The 19,293-nt window shown below is 36.2% G+C and overlaps 1 protein-coding gene across 5 annotated transcripts in view; it reads left to right on the forward strand.

The window, feature by feature from the left end:
• Positions 1-19,293, forward strand: part of DOCK3 (dedicator of cytokinesis 3) — a 529,377-nt gene that overhangs the window by 365,413 nt on the left and 144,671 nt on the right. For all 5 annotated transcript variants that reach the window (XM_043985259.1, XM_043985293.1, XM_043985275.1 and 2 more), the window contains exons 11-12: positions 2,369-2,429; positions 4,983-5,130. In XM_043985259.1, the coding sequence (XP_043841194.1) occupies positions 2,369-2,429; positions 4,983-5,130 (209 nt within the window). The remainder of the gene's footprint in view (positions 1-2,368; positions 2,430-4,982; positions 5,131-19,293) is intronic.

The raw sequence follows: 19,293 nt of genomic DNA on the forward strand, positions 1-19,293 counted from the left end.
TAGCAATAATCTTAATGGGAATTCAAATATTAATTCCATTGTTTAAAATACAAAATAATGGAAGGAGTCCAGAATGCCCTTATTTTTCACTCAAAAGATTATGTCAATGCAAAGAACTTCCTCGTAGGTTTAAGAATTTAACTATCATTACTATAATTATCGCTATTATTTGCTAGCTCTTACCACTTCCTGTGGTCATGACACTTGGGAGACACAGAGTACCTTGAATATTTCATGAAAAAAGCATTTAGTAAACCTTTATTTTCCAATTAGCTTGTAGCCTACCAAGAGAGTGGGTCATTTATAAATTTCAATCCTAACAGCATTGTTGATCCTTGCAAGGAACTATACAACATCAAATGCAGGCATACAAAAATAACTCTTCTTTTCTTTCACTTTGACCCTTTTGTCCCACTTAGCCCTTGACCACATACAGTTCTCCCCACAAGAAGTCTTGCAGTCAGATTTCTTAGTAAAAGTAGAGTTGCCAGCCAATCAGTGAATATTACTTACCTGTTTGATATACTTCCCCCTCCTTAGGGTTGCAGCTTTCCTGCAAACAGGCAATTATCATCCACTTAGACCTGATTTCAAATCTGACCTCAGACACTTTACTAACTGTGTAACCTCAAGCCAGTCTATTTGCCTCAGTTTCCTCATTTGTAAAATGGAATAATAATATCACCTACTTCCCAGGGTTATTGTGAGGATGAAATAAGATAATAATTGCAAAGCCCTTTGCACATAATTAGCACTATATAAATCTTGTCGTTATCATCTCTAGTTGGATATTATTCATCTGTTGCCTTTGATATATGTCCCATTAAAAACTAGTGGGATTCTTGATCTCAGTTTTCTCCTAATATTATTCATATCTGTTAATCATCTCTGTATCAATATTAGTGTGCTGGATTATCCTATTAGGTCCCCAGCAAAACTGAATAACTCTCTGGAATCTAAACCTTTCACCCTGGTAGAATGACATTACTTTTAAATTAGAATTCTTCTTTAATTCCTTCATGGTCATTGAAAAGTATACTAAAAATCACCCTAGAGGCTGAGACTTCTCCCACCTCATGTGCATTTGAAACTGTTTCCCTGCAAACATTCTGTTGTCTAGTTTAGCATAGACTACTTAGTCTTTCTTCTTTACATACTTCCCACTGAAAACACTTATGCAAAATACATGAGCAATAGGCATGACCGTCTTAATGGAAAAGTCCATGCAAAACCACTCAAGTCACTTGGGTTGCCCTCCTATCTTGCCTACTCAGCAAAAGTGAGACTCATCTCAAACCAGTCCAAAGGTTACAAATGAAGAGATGGAGAAAGGGTAGCTTAGAGAGAAAAAGAAAAACAAAGAAATTTTCTACATTAGGGAAGGCCAAATCAGTCATACCCTACTGAGTGCAAATAAATGGGAACAGGCCAGGCTGGCTTAATGAAAAACCTGCACTAGAAGGGATTAAGAACAAAGTTTTTGCTTTGGAGCACAATAAATAAGTAAGGCATAAACAGATTATCCTAAATTATATAGTATTATGTTTCACAAAAAAAATCATAAATATCAATGTTAATTATAAATATTTTTTAGATTATAAATATAAATATACTTTATGGCACAACAAGCAGTCCCTAAACTTTTATTTGAAAGACATGCGTTCTAGATTATATAGTCTTCCTTACAAGTAAATCTCTAAAAAGGTACAGGATTATTTTCAACAGTTTTACTTAGAAAAACTATATGTACTATATCTGAAATACTGCATGACTAATTGCAAACCAATGGTGACCAAATTATTTATAAAATTCTCATCTGTGTTCAGATGCCTCATGTACCAAGAGAATTGTTTCCTTGAGGCTGCATCAATGTAGCTCAGATGTACCCCATCTTTCCTTCTGTGGATCTATCAATGCATGTTGGAATAGGGTTCCTTTATTTTCATTTTTCTTATACATCTAGGCATTAGGTAATCTATAAGAAATTGTTCAGTCTCTAAACTTAATTGAAATGCAATTTTAAGATAGAGCAAGACTGTAATTCATTACAATACTCTCTCATTTTGTAAATGGGAGAGAGGTTTTCTTGTATATATTAAATTTTCTAGGTATTATATATCTGAACTATACAGATACTACATCAAGCATATAACATCCTAAAATATACCAGGCACCTGAACATATGAAGGAATTTTGACATTTGTAAAATAGTACTTACTTTTATGTATTAAATTTATTTATTTATAGCATATGCAAAATGTAACCAAAGTAAATTACCATACTTAGACACTGAAAAAAAATAACTTTTCAGTTCTTTGTATGTACTTGCTGCATTGGGTTTGCTTCAATGTTTTTCTCTTTTCTCTAGGATCTGAGCAGCAAAGATATGAAGAGAGATTTATACATAGTTGCCCATGTGATCCGAATAGGTACTGTATGCTTTATCCATTAAAATTGTCAATTTTTTAAGAATAAACATCATGAATCCTGTACCTCTACTTTTGTCCTACCTGGCAACCCATGTCTTCTTTCTGTGGCCTTAGACATAAACTGAACAACTAGGATAATATTGATGCACCCTCTGCCCTTTTTCTCTATTAGTAGAGGCAAGTGTATTCTTGCCCAATCCAAAGACCACCCCACACACATTCCTAGGGGTACCATGACAAATGTATGAGAATACTACAGGATTGATGGCATGAACACTAAAGGTCACTTAAGACTAAAAGAATTAATCCCTATGCCTTCAAAAAGTGAAACCTTTACTCCTAACTCAACAAGAAATAGCTCTAGTTTGAGGGAGTGTGCAGAGGAGAAGGGAAAGAGAAACAATAAGTTTTTGTTAATTGAAAAAAATAGCACTAGCTAATTGTCAGGCAAATTTTATATTGCATGTATGTTTATATTTTATTATATATGTTTTTCCCACTAAATGTTAGTACTATGTCTATTACTCTGCTATTTGTATTGAATCATTTTATACTGTAGTCAAAGGAAGACATAGTATTTATTATTTATATTTCTTATTATGATGATTGGATATTGTTGGTATGATTAATGTCCCTAATCAGTTTTTCTGGGAAGCAATTGAATGCATTGTTCCTTATGGTGCAGGGTATTTATACATTCATACAGGCAAGTGTTTTACAACTTCTTGTTAGCAAAACAAAGATCTACTTAGTGTGCTTGGACTTTGCTTAATGAGGAACTTAGAGCAGTCTATATTTTGTGTTTATGTGAATGTGCTCTGACCATTTGTAGAGGCTGCTACAGTAAGCAGAAAAGCCAACTTTGCTCTGCTTACTGAAGACTTCTCTTCCTTATATTAAGGTGGGATGAGGGTCTGGCTCAATCCCCTGAAGCATGATATGGATCAAATAACTTTGGCTAAGAAGTGCAAGTTGTCATCCTTCTCCTTACATCAATTGCTACTTGGCCAATAAACTAAAGTTTAGATTACTAATATAAATCTTTTAACATTCCCAGGGTACACATTTCTATAAAATCCACACATAATCAGATTTTTGTATTGTCAAGGGGTAAAGTTAAAATGAAGTGTAAGCAAGGTCTAGTACATTGAAAATCCGAATGTAATTGAAGGAACAACGGGCCGGTCTTTAGGAGACCTCGGTTATAGTTCTGGCTCTGCCACTAACTAACTTTGTGGACAGTCAAGTACAATTAGTCAATCTATTTCTAACTAGAACTGGGGCAGCTAGGTGGCACAGTGAACAGGGACCTAGGCCTGGAATCAGAAAGACTTGTGTTCAAATCTGGCATCAGACACTTAGTAGCTGTGTGATCCTAGGCAACTCACTTAACTTCTGTTTGCCTCAGTTTCCTCATCTGTAAAATGTAGATAATAATAGCACTTACTTCCCAGGGTTGTTGTGAGGATCAAGTGAGATAATAACTGTAAAGCACTTAGCAGAGTACCTGGCACATAGGAAACAGTATATAAAGTTAAATGTTATTACAGTAAGGGTTGGTAAATCTGACTTGCCCCATGCTTTTAGACAGCCCATGAGCTAAGAAGGGGTTGTACATTTTTAATGATTGAAAAAGATTAAAAGAAAACTATTTAATAATGTGAAAATTATATGAAATTCAGATTTCAATGTCCAAAAGTAAAATTTTATTGGAACCCAGCCATTCTCATTCATTTAGCAATTGTCTGTGGCTGCTTTTTACACTGCAATGGTAAAGTTATGGAGGAACAAAGACTATATGTGGTATTCTCATTGCTTTGCACCACTGCTTGGCGTACTACAAAGAAGAATATGAAATTCTATAAATGTCTTACAAGCTATGAATGTGTTCAATGAAAATTATATGCATATGTATTGATACCAGAATTTGTCAGTACTTATCTGTGTGAAAAGGCATTTTCAAAGATCTCATACAGATAATCATTAAGAGATTACACTTGCAATCAATTTTAATGATAGGGAATACTAACTTTGAACCTCGATTAAGTGAAATGTTATCCCCCTCAAAATGGACTTTGAAGAGAAAGTAGGAGAAATAGAAAGAAGATGTAGAGAAAAGGAGGAAAGAATGGAAAGGGAAATGAGAGCAATGCAGGAGAGTCATGAGAAAAAAGTCAACAGTTTGAAATGTTATTCCCCCCCCCAAAAAAAGAATTCCATTTTTCTCATTAGGAGACCTGTATTACCCAAAAAAAAAGTATATTATTTTTGTTGTTGTTGTTATTTATTGAATCAATAAAAATTTGTGGAAATTTATTTTCTCTCTTGTTATCTAATATCCTGTATTTTGCCTCTTGACCCTCAAAACCTAAAATAGTTATTATCTGGGCCTTTATATAAAAAGTTTACCAACCACTGGTCTAGGAGATCTTTGCAGTCCCATACAGCTCTGATATTCTATATTTCCCAAATGTGTATATATATAAATCAGTTATCAAATGGCATAAATGAAAGTTGAAACTCGATTGACTCAAATTTTCTGATATTTCCTAGGTCGTATGTTGCTAAACGATTCCAAGAAAGGTCCTGCCCACTTACACTACCGGCGCCCTTATGGCTGTGCAGTCTTGAGCATTGTGGATGTTCTGCAGTCACTTTCTGAATTAAAGGAAGAAAAGGATTTTGTTCTTAAAGTTTACACGTAAGTAGAGTAGACAATGTCTATCCAGTTATTCGGTAATATATGACCACCCATTTACATCAAGATAGATTCTCAGAACTACATTTTAGAGTAAAGGTTTTGCAGTTTTCATCTTTCCTCTCCCACTCAACATGATTTCCCCTTTCTTAATTACTTAATAATTAAGTTAATAATCTAATGCCACCTGTGGGAAGTATTCTATGGCAAATAAATATCCATTGTATTTTTGGACCTGATGGTGTATGTACATTTTTTTCCATTTTTTTTCCTTTTTCAAATAACAGGGTTGGGGTTTTTTATTTGTTTGTTTTTGGTGAGGCAATTGGGGTTAAGTGACTTGCCCAGGGTCACACAGCTAATAAGTGTCAAGTGTCTGAGGTCAGATTTGAACTCAGGTCCTACTGAATCCAGGGCCAGTGCTCAGGGTTGTTGTTTTTAATTTGTCCTTCATGATATCATTCCACCATCCCCGTTAAGCACATTTTTTTAAATCCCTCAATACATAGCTACATAGTCTAGCAAACCAAATTCCCACATGAGCCACATCCAAAAACGCACATCTCTTTTTGCATGTCCCTGGCAAGAGATGAATATCATGTTTCATCTTCGTCCTTTTGGATTTCTGATTTATCATTGTGTTAATCAGAGTCTTTTGGTTCTTAGTTCCTAATTTTTTACAACCACAGAAATTGCTATTCCAAATATTTTTGTCCTTATAAATCCTTTTCTTTTTTCTTTGATTTTTTGGGGTATAGGCCTATAGCCATATACCTGAATCAAAGGATATGCACAGTTTGGTAAGTTTCTGGGCAGTGTCAGATTGCTTTTCAGAATTGCCAAAGCAATTCACAGCTCCGGGATCTGGTCCCTTATATGTAGCCATTCAAAGAATGATAATGGGTCATATTTCCCTGACCTATTAAAAGAAAACCAAATTCTCTGAAGAACTGAAATTCACTTTCCATCAGTTTACCACAGGAGAATTATAAACTGCATTATCACACTGCTTATGAGACTAGTCTGAAAATGTGCTTTTAAGCCAACTACCATTTCTCACAAAAGCAATATACAATAATGCTGAAAAATTACCAGCAGACATCTCCATGAACTTTTCAATATATTCTATCCCACCTAAGAGAATTTAAAATCGATCCCTTCCCTCTTATTGTTTTTACTTCCTTTTAATAAATTAATCCTAAGCATACTGTAGCTATGATATGATGCAGACTTGCCTAAAACAATGCCAAAGTTTTCTACAGTAGCCGATGACTTAATTAACATTTATATGTGTTTCTGCTTAGCGTAAGTTTTGACACCATCAACTACATTTGACCTCTTACAGAAAAATTAACAAAATCTCTTCTAAACTCATTTGGAATTTCCTGGATGTTTAGGAAGTGCTACATTTTATTGGATCATAAGTACCATTTATTATTGGTTAATTACATTGAAAACATTATCTGTTTTCTTCCTTCTGTCCTGGTATTTGTGGCAGGCTAAATCACTATATACCAGTAGGTTATTCCAGCTGTTCCAGCTGTGACTGCCTACTTCTTTACCTTTGCCTATGTCTTTGCCTTTCTTCATTTTACAAGGAGCTAAATACAATAGTCCATCTTCAGCTTCCCCTTTACCACCTACACATACTCTATATTTTCTTCTCCCCACATATATCTGCTACTTATGACTTTCATTGAAATTTTAATTTCAGATTGGGTTTGATTATTTGTTGAAGATATGTTTTAAGGCTTAATCCCTTTAAAAGCAGCAGCCAAACTTGATATTGATTCCAGTATGCTGCTTTGCAAAAAATGTGACAGGAGTAAGCTACCTCTCCACAAACTTAGTCAAACTGTAAATTCTCAAAAACCAATGAGAGACTTTCCCAAGGAAGCTAGTGCTTTTTAGCTTTATTAAAGGGTAAATTGAGATGAAGATGTAAGTAAGGGGGTTTTTCCCCACTTAACAATGCTATTTAAAATTCAGACTTTCAAATAGGTCCTCCAAATGATTGCTATTTGGGAAATGGTTATTGTGGGCAGAATAAGAATTTCTCCTGTGACCAGGATAGGACTTAAACCTACATGTTATATCAGCATAATGTAGCCAGCACTTATTAGAAATATTTTAAAATGGGTTTCCAGGGAAAATGGTGTTTGTTATTTCACTAGAGCTAGAAGCTTAAAATATTTGCTCATAGCTAATTGACAATGCTACAACATATACTAACAACAGGATTTTTTGCAAAGATAAAAAAAAAATCTCTTGAAGTGCTTTAATCACTGGGATTGGGTTTTTAAAAAACAAAAGATTCAATTAGTTCTTGCTAGTCTCATAGTTTTCAATATGCAGTCATCACCAGGGGTACAGAACCAGCTCTTGGTGTTCAGGAACCAGAGCACTTAAAAAAACTATCATTAGAGCTTCCTTACTTTGGGTTCATCTCCCTGTAGATCTTCCTATGAGAGATTGTTTTACTGGAGTGGTCAGGGATCTCATTAATGTGTGTTCATCCTCCACTGAGGCAGATCGCAGAAGTATAGATTCTAAAGATCTCATTTCTGCTCTGCCACTTACTCAGTGGATGCATTTGGTAAGTTATTTAACCTCTTCAGCTCGCTGCTTGCTTACTTGCAAAAGGAAGAACGCCCTTCTAGTGTCACAGGCATCAGACTCACAGCCCACAGGCAGCATGGGGAAAACTCCCAAGAGTGGCCAGGACCAGATTAAAATGTAATTGGGAAATGTTTAACAAAAATAAACAGAAATACAAAATAACATAGATAATAATTGTCATTAAGTATTAATTCTCATGATAATTATTAAATAATAACATTATTGGGGGCAGCTAGGTGGCGCAGTGGATAAAGCACCAGTCCTGGATTCAGGAGGACCTGAGTTCAAATCCAGCCTCAGACACTTGACACTAGCTGTGTGACCCTGGGCAAGTCATTTAACTCTCATTGTCCTGCCACAAAAAAAAAGAAAAGAAAAGAAAAAACCAAATTGGAGGCACTTCCTGAAGAAGGGAGCACTGGATTCTCTGAGGAGGATGAAGCTGTTTGTCCTTCAAAAAATGATGCGCTAGAGCCACAGAAGCTTTCTGTGAGAGATCACTCAGTGAGGGTGAAAAGACAGAGAAGAGCAGTAGTAATTGATGCTTCCCTGCTCAGGGATACTGAGGAAGCTATTGATGACAACAAAAGCATCCTTTTGACTTCATGGGGCATGGATCCAAAATAACAGAGAACCTCCCAAAGCATATCAAGTCAGATGGCAGCTACCCACTTTGGAAGGTTCAGAAGGGCATAAATGACACTGCCAGGAGGAACCTAAAATTATTGCCAACATTTATGAAATCTTAGACAAGCAACTGAAAACCAAAGGTTTACAGGCTGTTTTCCTCACTGTTGTCATTGAAAGCAAGAGATTCAGAGGAGAAAAATTAATTTGGAAAGAAATCAGATGCTTCCAGAAAAAATGGTATCTGAGATGGGGATTAGAATTTCTAGGTCATGGTTTACAGTGTTGTTGTTGTTGTTGTTATTGTTCATCATTTTAGTCATGTCCAACTCTTTGTAAACCCATTTGGGGTTTCCTTGGCAAAGATACTAGAATGGTTTGCCATTTGCTTCTCCAGCTCATTTTACAGATGAGGAAAGTGAGGCAAACAGGGTGAAGTGACTTGCCCAAGGTCACACAGTAAGTGTCTGAGGCCAGATTTGAACTCAGGAAAAATTAATTTGGGAAGCAGTCAGCTGACAAAGAAAGTGGTATCTGAGATTAGAATTGGAATTTCTAGATCATAATTTACAATGTTGTTGTTGTTCAGTCGATGTAAAATTGATATATTGCTTGCCTTCTCAGTGGCTAGAAGAAGGATGGGGGGATGAAGAGAATTTGGAAGTCACCATTTTTTCAAATGAATGTTAAAAAAATTTAAATATGATTGAGGAATAGTTAACAAAATGAATATTTTGTTAAAAAAAAAGATTAATCTGAAAGCTTGTGCAGGACACATAGAAGGAGGAGAACCAGGACTGAAGGACATTAGATTGTTTCTCAAGTGCTAAGAAGATATCATGAGGACCAGAGTGTGACATACATGGGCAGGTTAGGGAAGGGATAGATAGCTGGGACAGTGCTAATAAATCAAGCTTAGGCCCACTTTTGTCTCATCCTTCCAATGAGGTCCCAAATCTCATCAATGTACTTTCCTCTCCCTGATACCTAAAAGTGGGAATTCATCCTTAAGATGCTTTGTGCTACACTGATTCTTTCCCCAATGGATGAAAGAACTTTGTGCCGTGCCATGGGGTCGTCTTTACAGCAGGTGTTCCGTCTCACCCATCATTTGTAGATCCCCAGTGTCTAGCACAGTGCTAAGCATAAAATGGATGCTCGATCAATACTTATTGCTTGATTGATCAGTCCACCTTACTCTAGTAGGAGAAAAAAGGCACAGTAGAATCCTTGACATTTCATTTGTGGCCCTGGGGTTTTTTGCTTCTCTTCCAAATGACTGACTCTTTTTGTCTTCCCAACAGAATGACAAGAGATTTGCCTAAATAACTAAAGACCAAATCATGAGCTTTTTATCCACATTATGTGACTGTGGTATGGTACTCTTGCTATCAATCAATCACTTACTGTGTGCCAGCACCATGCATGCAAACAGTCCTTGTTCTCAAAAAGCATGTTGTCTTTTTTTTTCTCTTTGAGATTGGGTCTCATTGTCTAGCCTGGGCTAGAAGTACAGCGGCCATTCAAAGGGTTGATGCCAATGCTGATGAGTATGGAAGCTTTAACATGCTCTGTTTTTTCCAGCCTGGGCTGGTTTCCTCTCCTTTGTCGCCTTGTTGGCACTCCACTTCCAGGGACTTACCATGTTGGTGCCAGACAGTGCAGACACCCAGACCCTACAGCAGCTCAGAACTCCTGAACTCAAATAATCCACTAACCTCAACCTCCCCCCATAGCAGGAATTATAGGCAAGCACCACCGTAAAGACCCAACAAAGAACTTATATTCTAATGAGAGAAACAACATATTCATAAATTGGTACCTCCAACAGAAATGCAGGGTAGATGTAATGTAGCCTTCAGGGAAAGATATTTGGCAGGAGGAGAGGCTGGAAAAAAGGCCTCCTATAGGAAGCTATGCTTGAGTTGAGTCTCAAAGTAAGACATAAATTATAAGAGTCCGAATTTAGGAAAGAGAGCCCCCTATTCTAGTCATGGGGAACAGCCAGTGCATAGGTCCAGACGGAAGATGGAAGGGTTTGTGAGGAACTGCAAAGAGGCCAGTATAACAACTATAGAATTTGTGGAGGGGAGTTATTAAAAGAATGTAAGGTAATGAAGGTTGTGAAGAACTTTAAATGCCAAACAGTTTATATTTGATCCTAAAATTAAAAAAGAAACCAATGGAGTTTACTGAATAGGGGCATGGAATGATAATATTTATGCTTTCAGAAAATCAGTTTGGCAGCTGTGTGGAGGATGGAATGGAGTGGGAAAAGATGAGTCAGGGAGGCCCGTTAGAATTCTATTGCAATATATAGTCCAGGCTCACTGGTCATAGTGGAAGACTTGGGATTTTATTGTTGTTGTTGCTGAGTCATTTCAGTCATGCCTGACTCTTCGTGACCCCATTTGGGGTTCTCTTGGCAAAGATACTGGAGTGGTTTGCAATTTTCTTCTCTAGTTCATTTTACAGATGAGAAAACTAAGGTGAACAGAGTTAAGTGACTTGTCCAGGGTCACGCAGTTCTTTCCTGTAAAACTAGTTCCCAAGGCACTGGCTATAGAGTGCAAATAGAACTATTCTCTTTTGTTCCCACTCCCTAAAATTTGTATCGCTCCTATTCATCAGGATTTGGATTCTCTAGAATAGTATATGTATAATTGGCAGTACCATTTTGTGAGAACAATGAGACCTGGCTAGGACACAACCTTGCTATTTCATCCTAAAGTGTTCTTTTGGTTCTAATCCCAATTCAGAAAATAAATACCACAGGCAATCTTAGAGGTTACTCCTCTAAGTAAGTTAATGAGATGGTGTTGGGAGGAGGGGTTGGTCCCTGCATTAAGAATGTAATTCAATAAGACCCCAATAGATTGCTTCCCAGCCTTTCTGGAGTCATGGCCTCTGGTCATTTTTACTTTAGTGTCACCCTGTGTTTAAATTGCCAAATGGCACATATTTTATTTATAGCGGATTAAAATTAATTTGGCTTTCAGAAAATCCATCTCACTCGAATATTGCCTTTAGCAAGTAAAAGTATTGACTAAGCATTATTCCTTGGTGTGAAATTCAGACATATTCTGTGGAAATACAAACATTTTTATTTAATAATTTATAATCAAATTAAAAGTTTTTTATGAATTTCTAATTATCATATTAGTCCATTTATAGGCTATCCCCAAACATAGACCATACATCTAAAGCGACATCTTTGTCACAGGAAAAATATATAAGCATACACTGAAAATAACATTGATCATAGGCTGACCTCTACTTTTATACAAGGCAAATTTGGGAGAAAAATGTGGTGAGTATTCAGACCAAGTCATAAAAGATTTATACATCTTGCCCCAAAATAATGGCTTGGTCTGAATACTCACCACAAACTCTTGAGTTTGTACTTGTTTGCTACAGACAGGAATTACAGTTAAGTCATTAGTCCTAATGCACAAATTGTATGCTAAAATTGACAATGCATCACTTATAAAATATGTGCTTTTCTTTAATACTTCAAAATACTTCATTAATGTGGTTAATCCCCCCCCCACTGATCCAGATGAAAGGCAATTACTGCGTCATGAATCGTTCTGACCAAAGTAGTCATCACCTGATAACCAACCTTCTTGTGATGAGGCTTTTTACATTTAATTGGATTGTAAACATTTCAAGGCCTCTATTCCTGATATTTTGTAAAGATTTTACTATGAAATCGTCGAAAGAAGTAAATCCTACCTGTGTGATAGGTCAGCAAATAAAAAGCATATTATGTAGCCCTTTATCCCTTTATTTGAACAATGTACTCTAGGAAGAGGATAACCATGATGTGGGGGAAGAGCAATTTTGATGTAAAAGGATCTTTTGAAGGAACTGGAGAAATGACTGAGGGATATCCTAATAACAGTCCTCAAGTATGTTGTCATGGGGAAGAGGGATCAAACACGACTTAGTTAGCCCTATAGGGAAGAACAAAGAGATGGGCAAATTTCAGCTTGACAAAAGGAAAAAAAATCCTAACAATTAATGCAGTGGTTCTTAGAATGTGGTCCATGGACCACTAATAGTCCTCAAGGCCTGTTCAGGGAATCTACAAGGTCAAAATTATTTTCATATTAATGCTAACACATAAAAATACTACATTATTTGACTTTTTCATGCTCATTCTCTCATGAGTTCATAGTGGAGTTTTTCAGAGGCTACCTGACCTATTAAAGATTTAGCTGCAAACATGAAGGCTGAGTTAATATATCTCATCTACAGAATGATACTTTTGCTTTAGAAAAGGACAAATCTACAGATGTGACTGGACTTGCTATTTTGCTTGTGTCTGCCTAGTTTCAGCACCAACTAATCACTGAAAATCTTTTCTATGAATGCTTGTCAACAAACACAAGTGGAGCTGAAATAGGCTAAGTATTGAATAATATTTTGTAATCTCCTAATGTATCCTGATACAACTGTGCTGACATTTACCCTGATGCTATAAAAGCAATGGTGGTTAAAAGTGCTGCCACCTTGGCACAAATCAGGCAATGGAAAAAGTTAGGTATAATTGTGTTCATCAAGAACATAACATACAAGAAAAAAATGCCAGCTTCACTTAGGAATGTCCTTGATGAAGCAGTAAGCATGAATAATTTTATTAAATCTCAACCCTTCTGTACACGTCTTTTTCAATATTCTGGACAATGAAATGGGAAGTATACATAAAGCACTTCTGCTGCCTGCCTCAATAAGAATCTTGTCTCAAAAGAAAAACACGTGTACAATCATTTGAGTTACAAGCTGAACAAGCTGCTTTTTTTTTTCCTGGAACACCATTTTCACTTGAAAGAATGATTGACAGACAAACTGTGGTTATTCAGACTTGGATATTTGGCAGACATTTTCTCGAAAAATGAACTTCAAGGAAAACAACTAATAATATTTGTTGCCAGTGATAAAATTCAAGCTTACAAGCAAAAATTAAAATTTTGGAAAACTCATATCCACCACAGTAAGCTTGAGAGCTTCCCAGTGCTTAAAGACGTTACTGATGAGATTAATGGTGCTATTTGCAAATGTGATTTTTTTTTATATTTTATAATGAAATGTGTCAACATCTTAGTGAACCAGTATTTTCCAAATGACTAAAGCATGAGGTTACCAAATCATGCATAGGTGAAAGGTTCATTCAAAGTGTGAGATAAACCAATGGATTTTTAAAGTAACAGAATATGAAAAGGTCATTGATATAGTTTCAGATTCCTTATTGTAACTAACCTTTAAGGAACTACTACTTGTCAAGTTTTAGAATAGTATGAAAGAAAAAATATCCACAACTATCTGAAAAGGCTATTAAAAGACTCCTCTCTTTTTCAACTACATATCTGTGTGAGGCAAAATTTTCTCCATATACTTCAACTGAAATAACATATCACAACAGATTGAATGCAGAAGCAGATATGAGAATCTAGCTGTCTTCTAATGCCAGACATTAAAATAGTTTGCAAAAATGAAAACAATACCACTCTTTCCACTAACATTTTAATTTTGAAAAAATGTAGCTATTTTTCATAAAAATTTTATATTAACATGAAATGGACTTATCATTGTTCTTTTAAATGAATTAACAAATTTTTGTAAATAACCAATTTTAATTTCTAAGATGGTAAATATCAGTAAGCATAGCTCACATTAACAAAAGCTCTTTGAAGTCCTCAATTTTAAATGTTTAAAGGGGTTTTAAAACAAAAAAGTTTTAAGATCCACTGAGAATAGTAGAATTATAGCTATCCACTGGGGTTCATTCCAACTGAGATTCTTCCATCAATAATAAGCATATTAAGCCTTTTTTAAGAGAAATAGCTATTTCTCTAGTAGCTAATAGAAGAGTGCTATAAGCTTACAACAGACCTGCAGCTTGAGTTTGAGATCACTGGTCAGGCTATTTGGATTTTGTTCTTCATCCAGTTCCATTTTCCATTCCTTCATGTCTCTGAAATGAATTTATTTCACCAAGAGAAATAGTTTTTCCAGAAATAAATGAAGATGGACCTAAATTTACACAGTCAGTGGGTGTCTAAATGGTTGAACATAAATTGAGTCATATTTCAAATGTACTAAAGGGATTTCCTGGTTTCAAGGAATACTATTATGACTATTTTCTTTTTATTTTTTTCATCTTACTCATGGAGAGGTACCTCGGACCCACACTTGAGCCTATTTATTGTCAAATTACATTTACTAAAATTCTAACAAGCTTTGTTATATGGTTTCTAAGCCACCACAGAATAGAAACAGCAACTTAAAAGGGGTAAAGTGGGTGTTACAGGTAGACATAATGACAATATCGAAAAGTGGGAGCTAATAGCATGGGGAAAAGGGAAAAAAAATATATGATAAGCAGTTACAGGAAATCAAAAAGCACAGCAAATAACCCTATACACCTCAGTGTGCCCCGATGGCATCACTGGAGCACACCACAGTATAATTAATTGATGTTCCTAATGGTAAACCACTGTCACCCAGAAATAGTTTAAACACTGGTTACTATGCTTTAGCAGCAGTGATAGAATTGGCTTTCAAGATAGAAAGATCTAGGTTCAAGTTTTACCTCTGATTATGACGATTTTCATAAAGCAAATTATTATCATCATTTTACCTCTTTGGTAAATCCAGATTTTCAAATAGCTTTTCAAAAAATTATATTCAGAGGGGATAGAGCTAAAATGACATAGTGGAAGCAGGAACCAAGCTGAATTCTCCCAACATTCCCCCTCTAAACAACTTTAAAATAATACCTCAAATCAAATTAGGGAGCAGCAGAGCCAACAAAAGGTCAGGGTGAGATATTTTTCCAGCCCAAAACCACTTAGGAAGGCAACAGGAGACACCTGTGACATCGGGGTGGGGGCTGGCACATGGAGGCAGCACCAGTGGGAATCAGGTCTTGGAGGCAGTTGGGACAGAAGCTTCTTCAGGAGCTCTGAAAAGAGAACAGACAACTGGTCAGAAGGAGAATTCAAGGGACCTCAATGCAGCTGGTGCTTATTGGTGACTCTATTGTCCACACACAGTTCTGGGTCATAGCTCCAATGGAAAAGAGTGCTTATGGTCAGACACAAAAGAGCACCTTCCCTGCTGACAGTTCCAAGGCCATGAGGAGCACTACAGGAGAGGAAAAGGCCTGGTCCCAGTTCTAGGGCCAAGAGGAACGCTAGTATTTGTGGCTGCAGAGGAACAAGGGTTCTTCCTTGGTCTTAACCTGAGAACAAACCAGAAGAGCAGTGACCAGACCTCTCCCTGGATCACAACACCTGGGAAACATTGAAAACGTGCAGACCCCCAAAACTAGCTCTGAAAACAGCAGCATTAAAAAGCCTGAAGCTGGGGCAGCTAGGTGGTGCAGTGGATAGAGCACCGACCCTGAAATCAGGAGGACCTGAGTTCAAATCTGGCCTCAGACACCTGACACTTACTAGCTGTGTGACCCTGGGCTTAACCCCAATTGCCTCACCCAAAAAAAAAAAAAGCCTGAAGTTTAGGACATTTCCTCCACACCCTGAGGGGAGCAGAATCCCAACTTTAACACAAAATTCAAAGTCCACCAATAGGCTGGAAAATGAGCAAACAACAAAACTAGAACTTGACCATAAAAGGCTACTTTAGTGGCAGGGAAGAACATGACATAAACTCAGAAGATAACAACAGTGTGAAAATAGCTAAAAACAAAGCCTTGAAAAATAATACTAATAGGACTCAAAGCCAACATAAACTCCTGGAAGAGTTAAAGAGATTAGAGTGGTAAAGGAAAAATTAGGGGAAGAATTGAGAGTGATGCAAGAAAATTATGAAAAGATTATCAACAGCTTGGCAAAAGAGGCACAAAGATTCACTGAAGAAAAATACTCCTTAAAAAATCAGAATAGGTCAAATGAAAAGAGATATACAAATACAAATACACAGAAGAAAAAAACTCCTTAAAAAGCGGAATTAGCCAAATGGAAAGAGAAGTATAAAAGTTCACTGAATAAAACAATTTCTTAAAAATTAGAATTGGTCAGCTGGAAGATAATGATTCCATGAGTCATCAAGAACAATAAAACAAAGTCAAAAGAATGAGAAAATAGAAGAAAATGCAAAATATCTCATCAGAAAAATAACTGACCTCAAAAATAGATAAAGGAGAAATAATTTAAGAACTATTGGACTACCTGAAGGCTGTGATTTTTAAAAAGACATGATATTTCAAGAAATTATCGAGGAAAACTGCCCTATTTTAGAACCAAAGGGTAAAATAGACATTGAAAACATCCAGCTATTACCTCCTGAAAGAAATCCCAACATGAAAATTCCTAGGAGTATTATAGACAAATTTTCGAGCTCCTATGTCAAGAAGTAGTAAGTAGCCAGAAGGAAACCATTCTAATATCATGAAGCCACAGTCAGTCTCACACAAGATTTATCAGCTTCCACATTAAAGGAGCAGAAGTCTTGGAATGTGACATTCCAGAAGGCAAAGGAATTAGAATTACACCCAAAAATAATCTACCAGAAAAACTGAGTATAATCATCCAAGGGAAAACAGGATATTAATGAAATATATGACTTTCAAGTATTTCTGATGAAAAAACCAGAGCTGATTATAAAACTTGAGATTCAAACACAAGACTCAAGACAAGTATAAAAAACTATAAATTTGGAAGAGAAATCATAAGGGATTAAATAAAGTTAAACTGTTTGCATTATTATATGAAAAGATTATAGATGTTACTCCAAAGAAATTTATCATCATCAGGGTGGTTAGAAGAAGTGTACAAAGAGGGCACAAGTGTGAGTTGGTTATACTAAGATGATCTCCAAAAAATGAAGGGCTGAGAAAGAGGGATATACTAGGAGAAAGGGAAAGGGAAAGGCAGAATGGAGAAATTATCTCACATAAGAGAGGTGCACAAAGAAAAGCTTTTACAATGGAGGAGAAAATGATGAGGGGGCAGGTGGTTCAAAAGGGAAGGAAATATAAATAGATGATAGATACATACATACATGCATACATACATACATTCAGTTGGGAATATAAACTTATCTTACCCAACATGGAAAAAGGAGGGGAAGGGGGTGAGAGATGTGGAGAGGTGATAAAAGAGGGAGCAAATTAAGAGAGGTAGTACTCAGAAGCAAAATGGACTTTTGAGAGACAGGATAAAAAGATAAAAACAGAAGAAAATAGCATGGAAGGAAATACATAGTAATCATAAGTGTGCAGAGAGGTGATGCAGTGGATAGAGTGCCAAGCCTAAAGTCAGGAAGACTCATCTTCCTGGGTTCAAATCTGACATCAGACACTTACTACTTGTGACCCTGGGCAAGTCATTTGACCATGTTTCCTAAAATGAACTGGAGAAGGAAATGGCAAACCCCTCAAGTATCTTTGCCACAGAGTTGGACAGAACTGAAAAGGACAGAATGACAACAACCATAACTTTGATTCTGGTAGGATGAGCTCACCCATAAAATAGAAGTACATAGCAGAATGAACTAGAAAGCATAATCTAACGATGCATCATTTACAAGAGATACACTTGAAATAAAAAGACACACTAACAGAGTTAAAATAAGGAGATGGAGCAAAATCTATTATGTTTCAGCTGAAGTTAAAAAAGGCAGGAGTAAGCAATATGATCTCAAAGCAAAAGCTAAAATCAACCTAATATAAAGAGAAACTACATTTTTATAAAAGGTACAATAGACAATGAAGTAATATCAAAAATGTTTACAGCAAATATCTCTAATAAAGACTTCTTTGCTCAAATTTATTTTAAAAAATAAGAGCTTTTTCCCAATCGATAAATTGTCAAGGGATATGAATGCAGTTTTCAGAGAAAGAAATCAAAGCTATCTGTCTATAGTCATATTTCTAGTCATATAAAATGCTCCAAGTCACTATTGATTAAAGAAATGCAAATTAAAACAACTCTGAGGTACCACCTCACACCTATCAAAAATGACAAATGCTATAAAGGATGAAAGAAAATAGATATACTAATGAATTGTTGATGGAGTTGTGAACTGGTCTAACCATTCAGGAGAAAAATTCAGAACTATATCCAAAGCATTGTAAAACTGTGCATATCCCTTGAACCAACAATACCACTACTAGGTCTGTACCCTGAAAGAGATCAAAACAAAGGGCAAAGGACCTTTGTGCACAAAAATATTAATGGCGGCTCTTTTGTGGTGGAAAAGAATTGGAAACTGATGAGATGCCCATCAATTGGGGAATGGTTGAACAAGTTGTGGCATATGATTGTGATGTAATACTATTGTACTGTAAGAAATGATGATCAAGATGGTTTCAGAAAAACATGGGAAGACTTATATGAAGCTGATGCAAAGTGAAGTGAGCAGAACCAGCAGTAATAGCAATACTGTAATGATGATCAGCTGTGAAAAACTTAGTTATTCTGATCAATACAGTGGTCCAGGGCAGTCCTAAAGAACTCATGATGAAAAATGCTATCCACTTCCAGAGAGAGAACAGATGATCTCTGAGTGCAAATTGAAGCATAATTTTTTTCACCTGCTTTTTTTGCAACATGGCTAACATGGAAATGTTTTGCATGATTTCACATGTATAATTGATATCACATTGTTTACCTTCTCGGTGGATAGGGAGGGTTAAGAGAGAGGGATAGAATTTGGAACTCAAGAAATTTTTTAAAAGAATGTTTAAAATAGGGGGCAGCTAGGTGGTGCAGTGGATAAAGCACCAGCCCTGGATTCAGGAGGACCTGAGTTCAAATCGGGCCTCAGACCCTTGACACTTACTAGGTGTGTGACCCTTGGCAAGTCACTTAACCCTCATTGCCCTGCAAAAAAAGACTGTTTAAAGTAAATAATAAATTTAAGTTAAATACAACTGAATTGCAGCTTTATAGT

Source organism: Dromiciops gliroides, chromosome 1 (genome assembly GCF_019393635.1).
Source record: "Dromiciops gliroides isolate mDroGli1 chromosome 1, mDroGli1.pri, whole genome shotgun sequence".
Taxonomy (NCBI): Eukaryota; Metazoa; Chordata; class Mammalia; order Microbiotheria; family Microbiotheriidae; genus Dromiciops; species Dromiciops gliroides.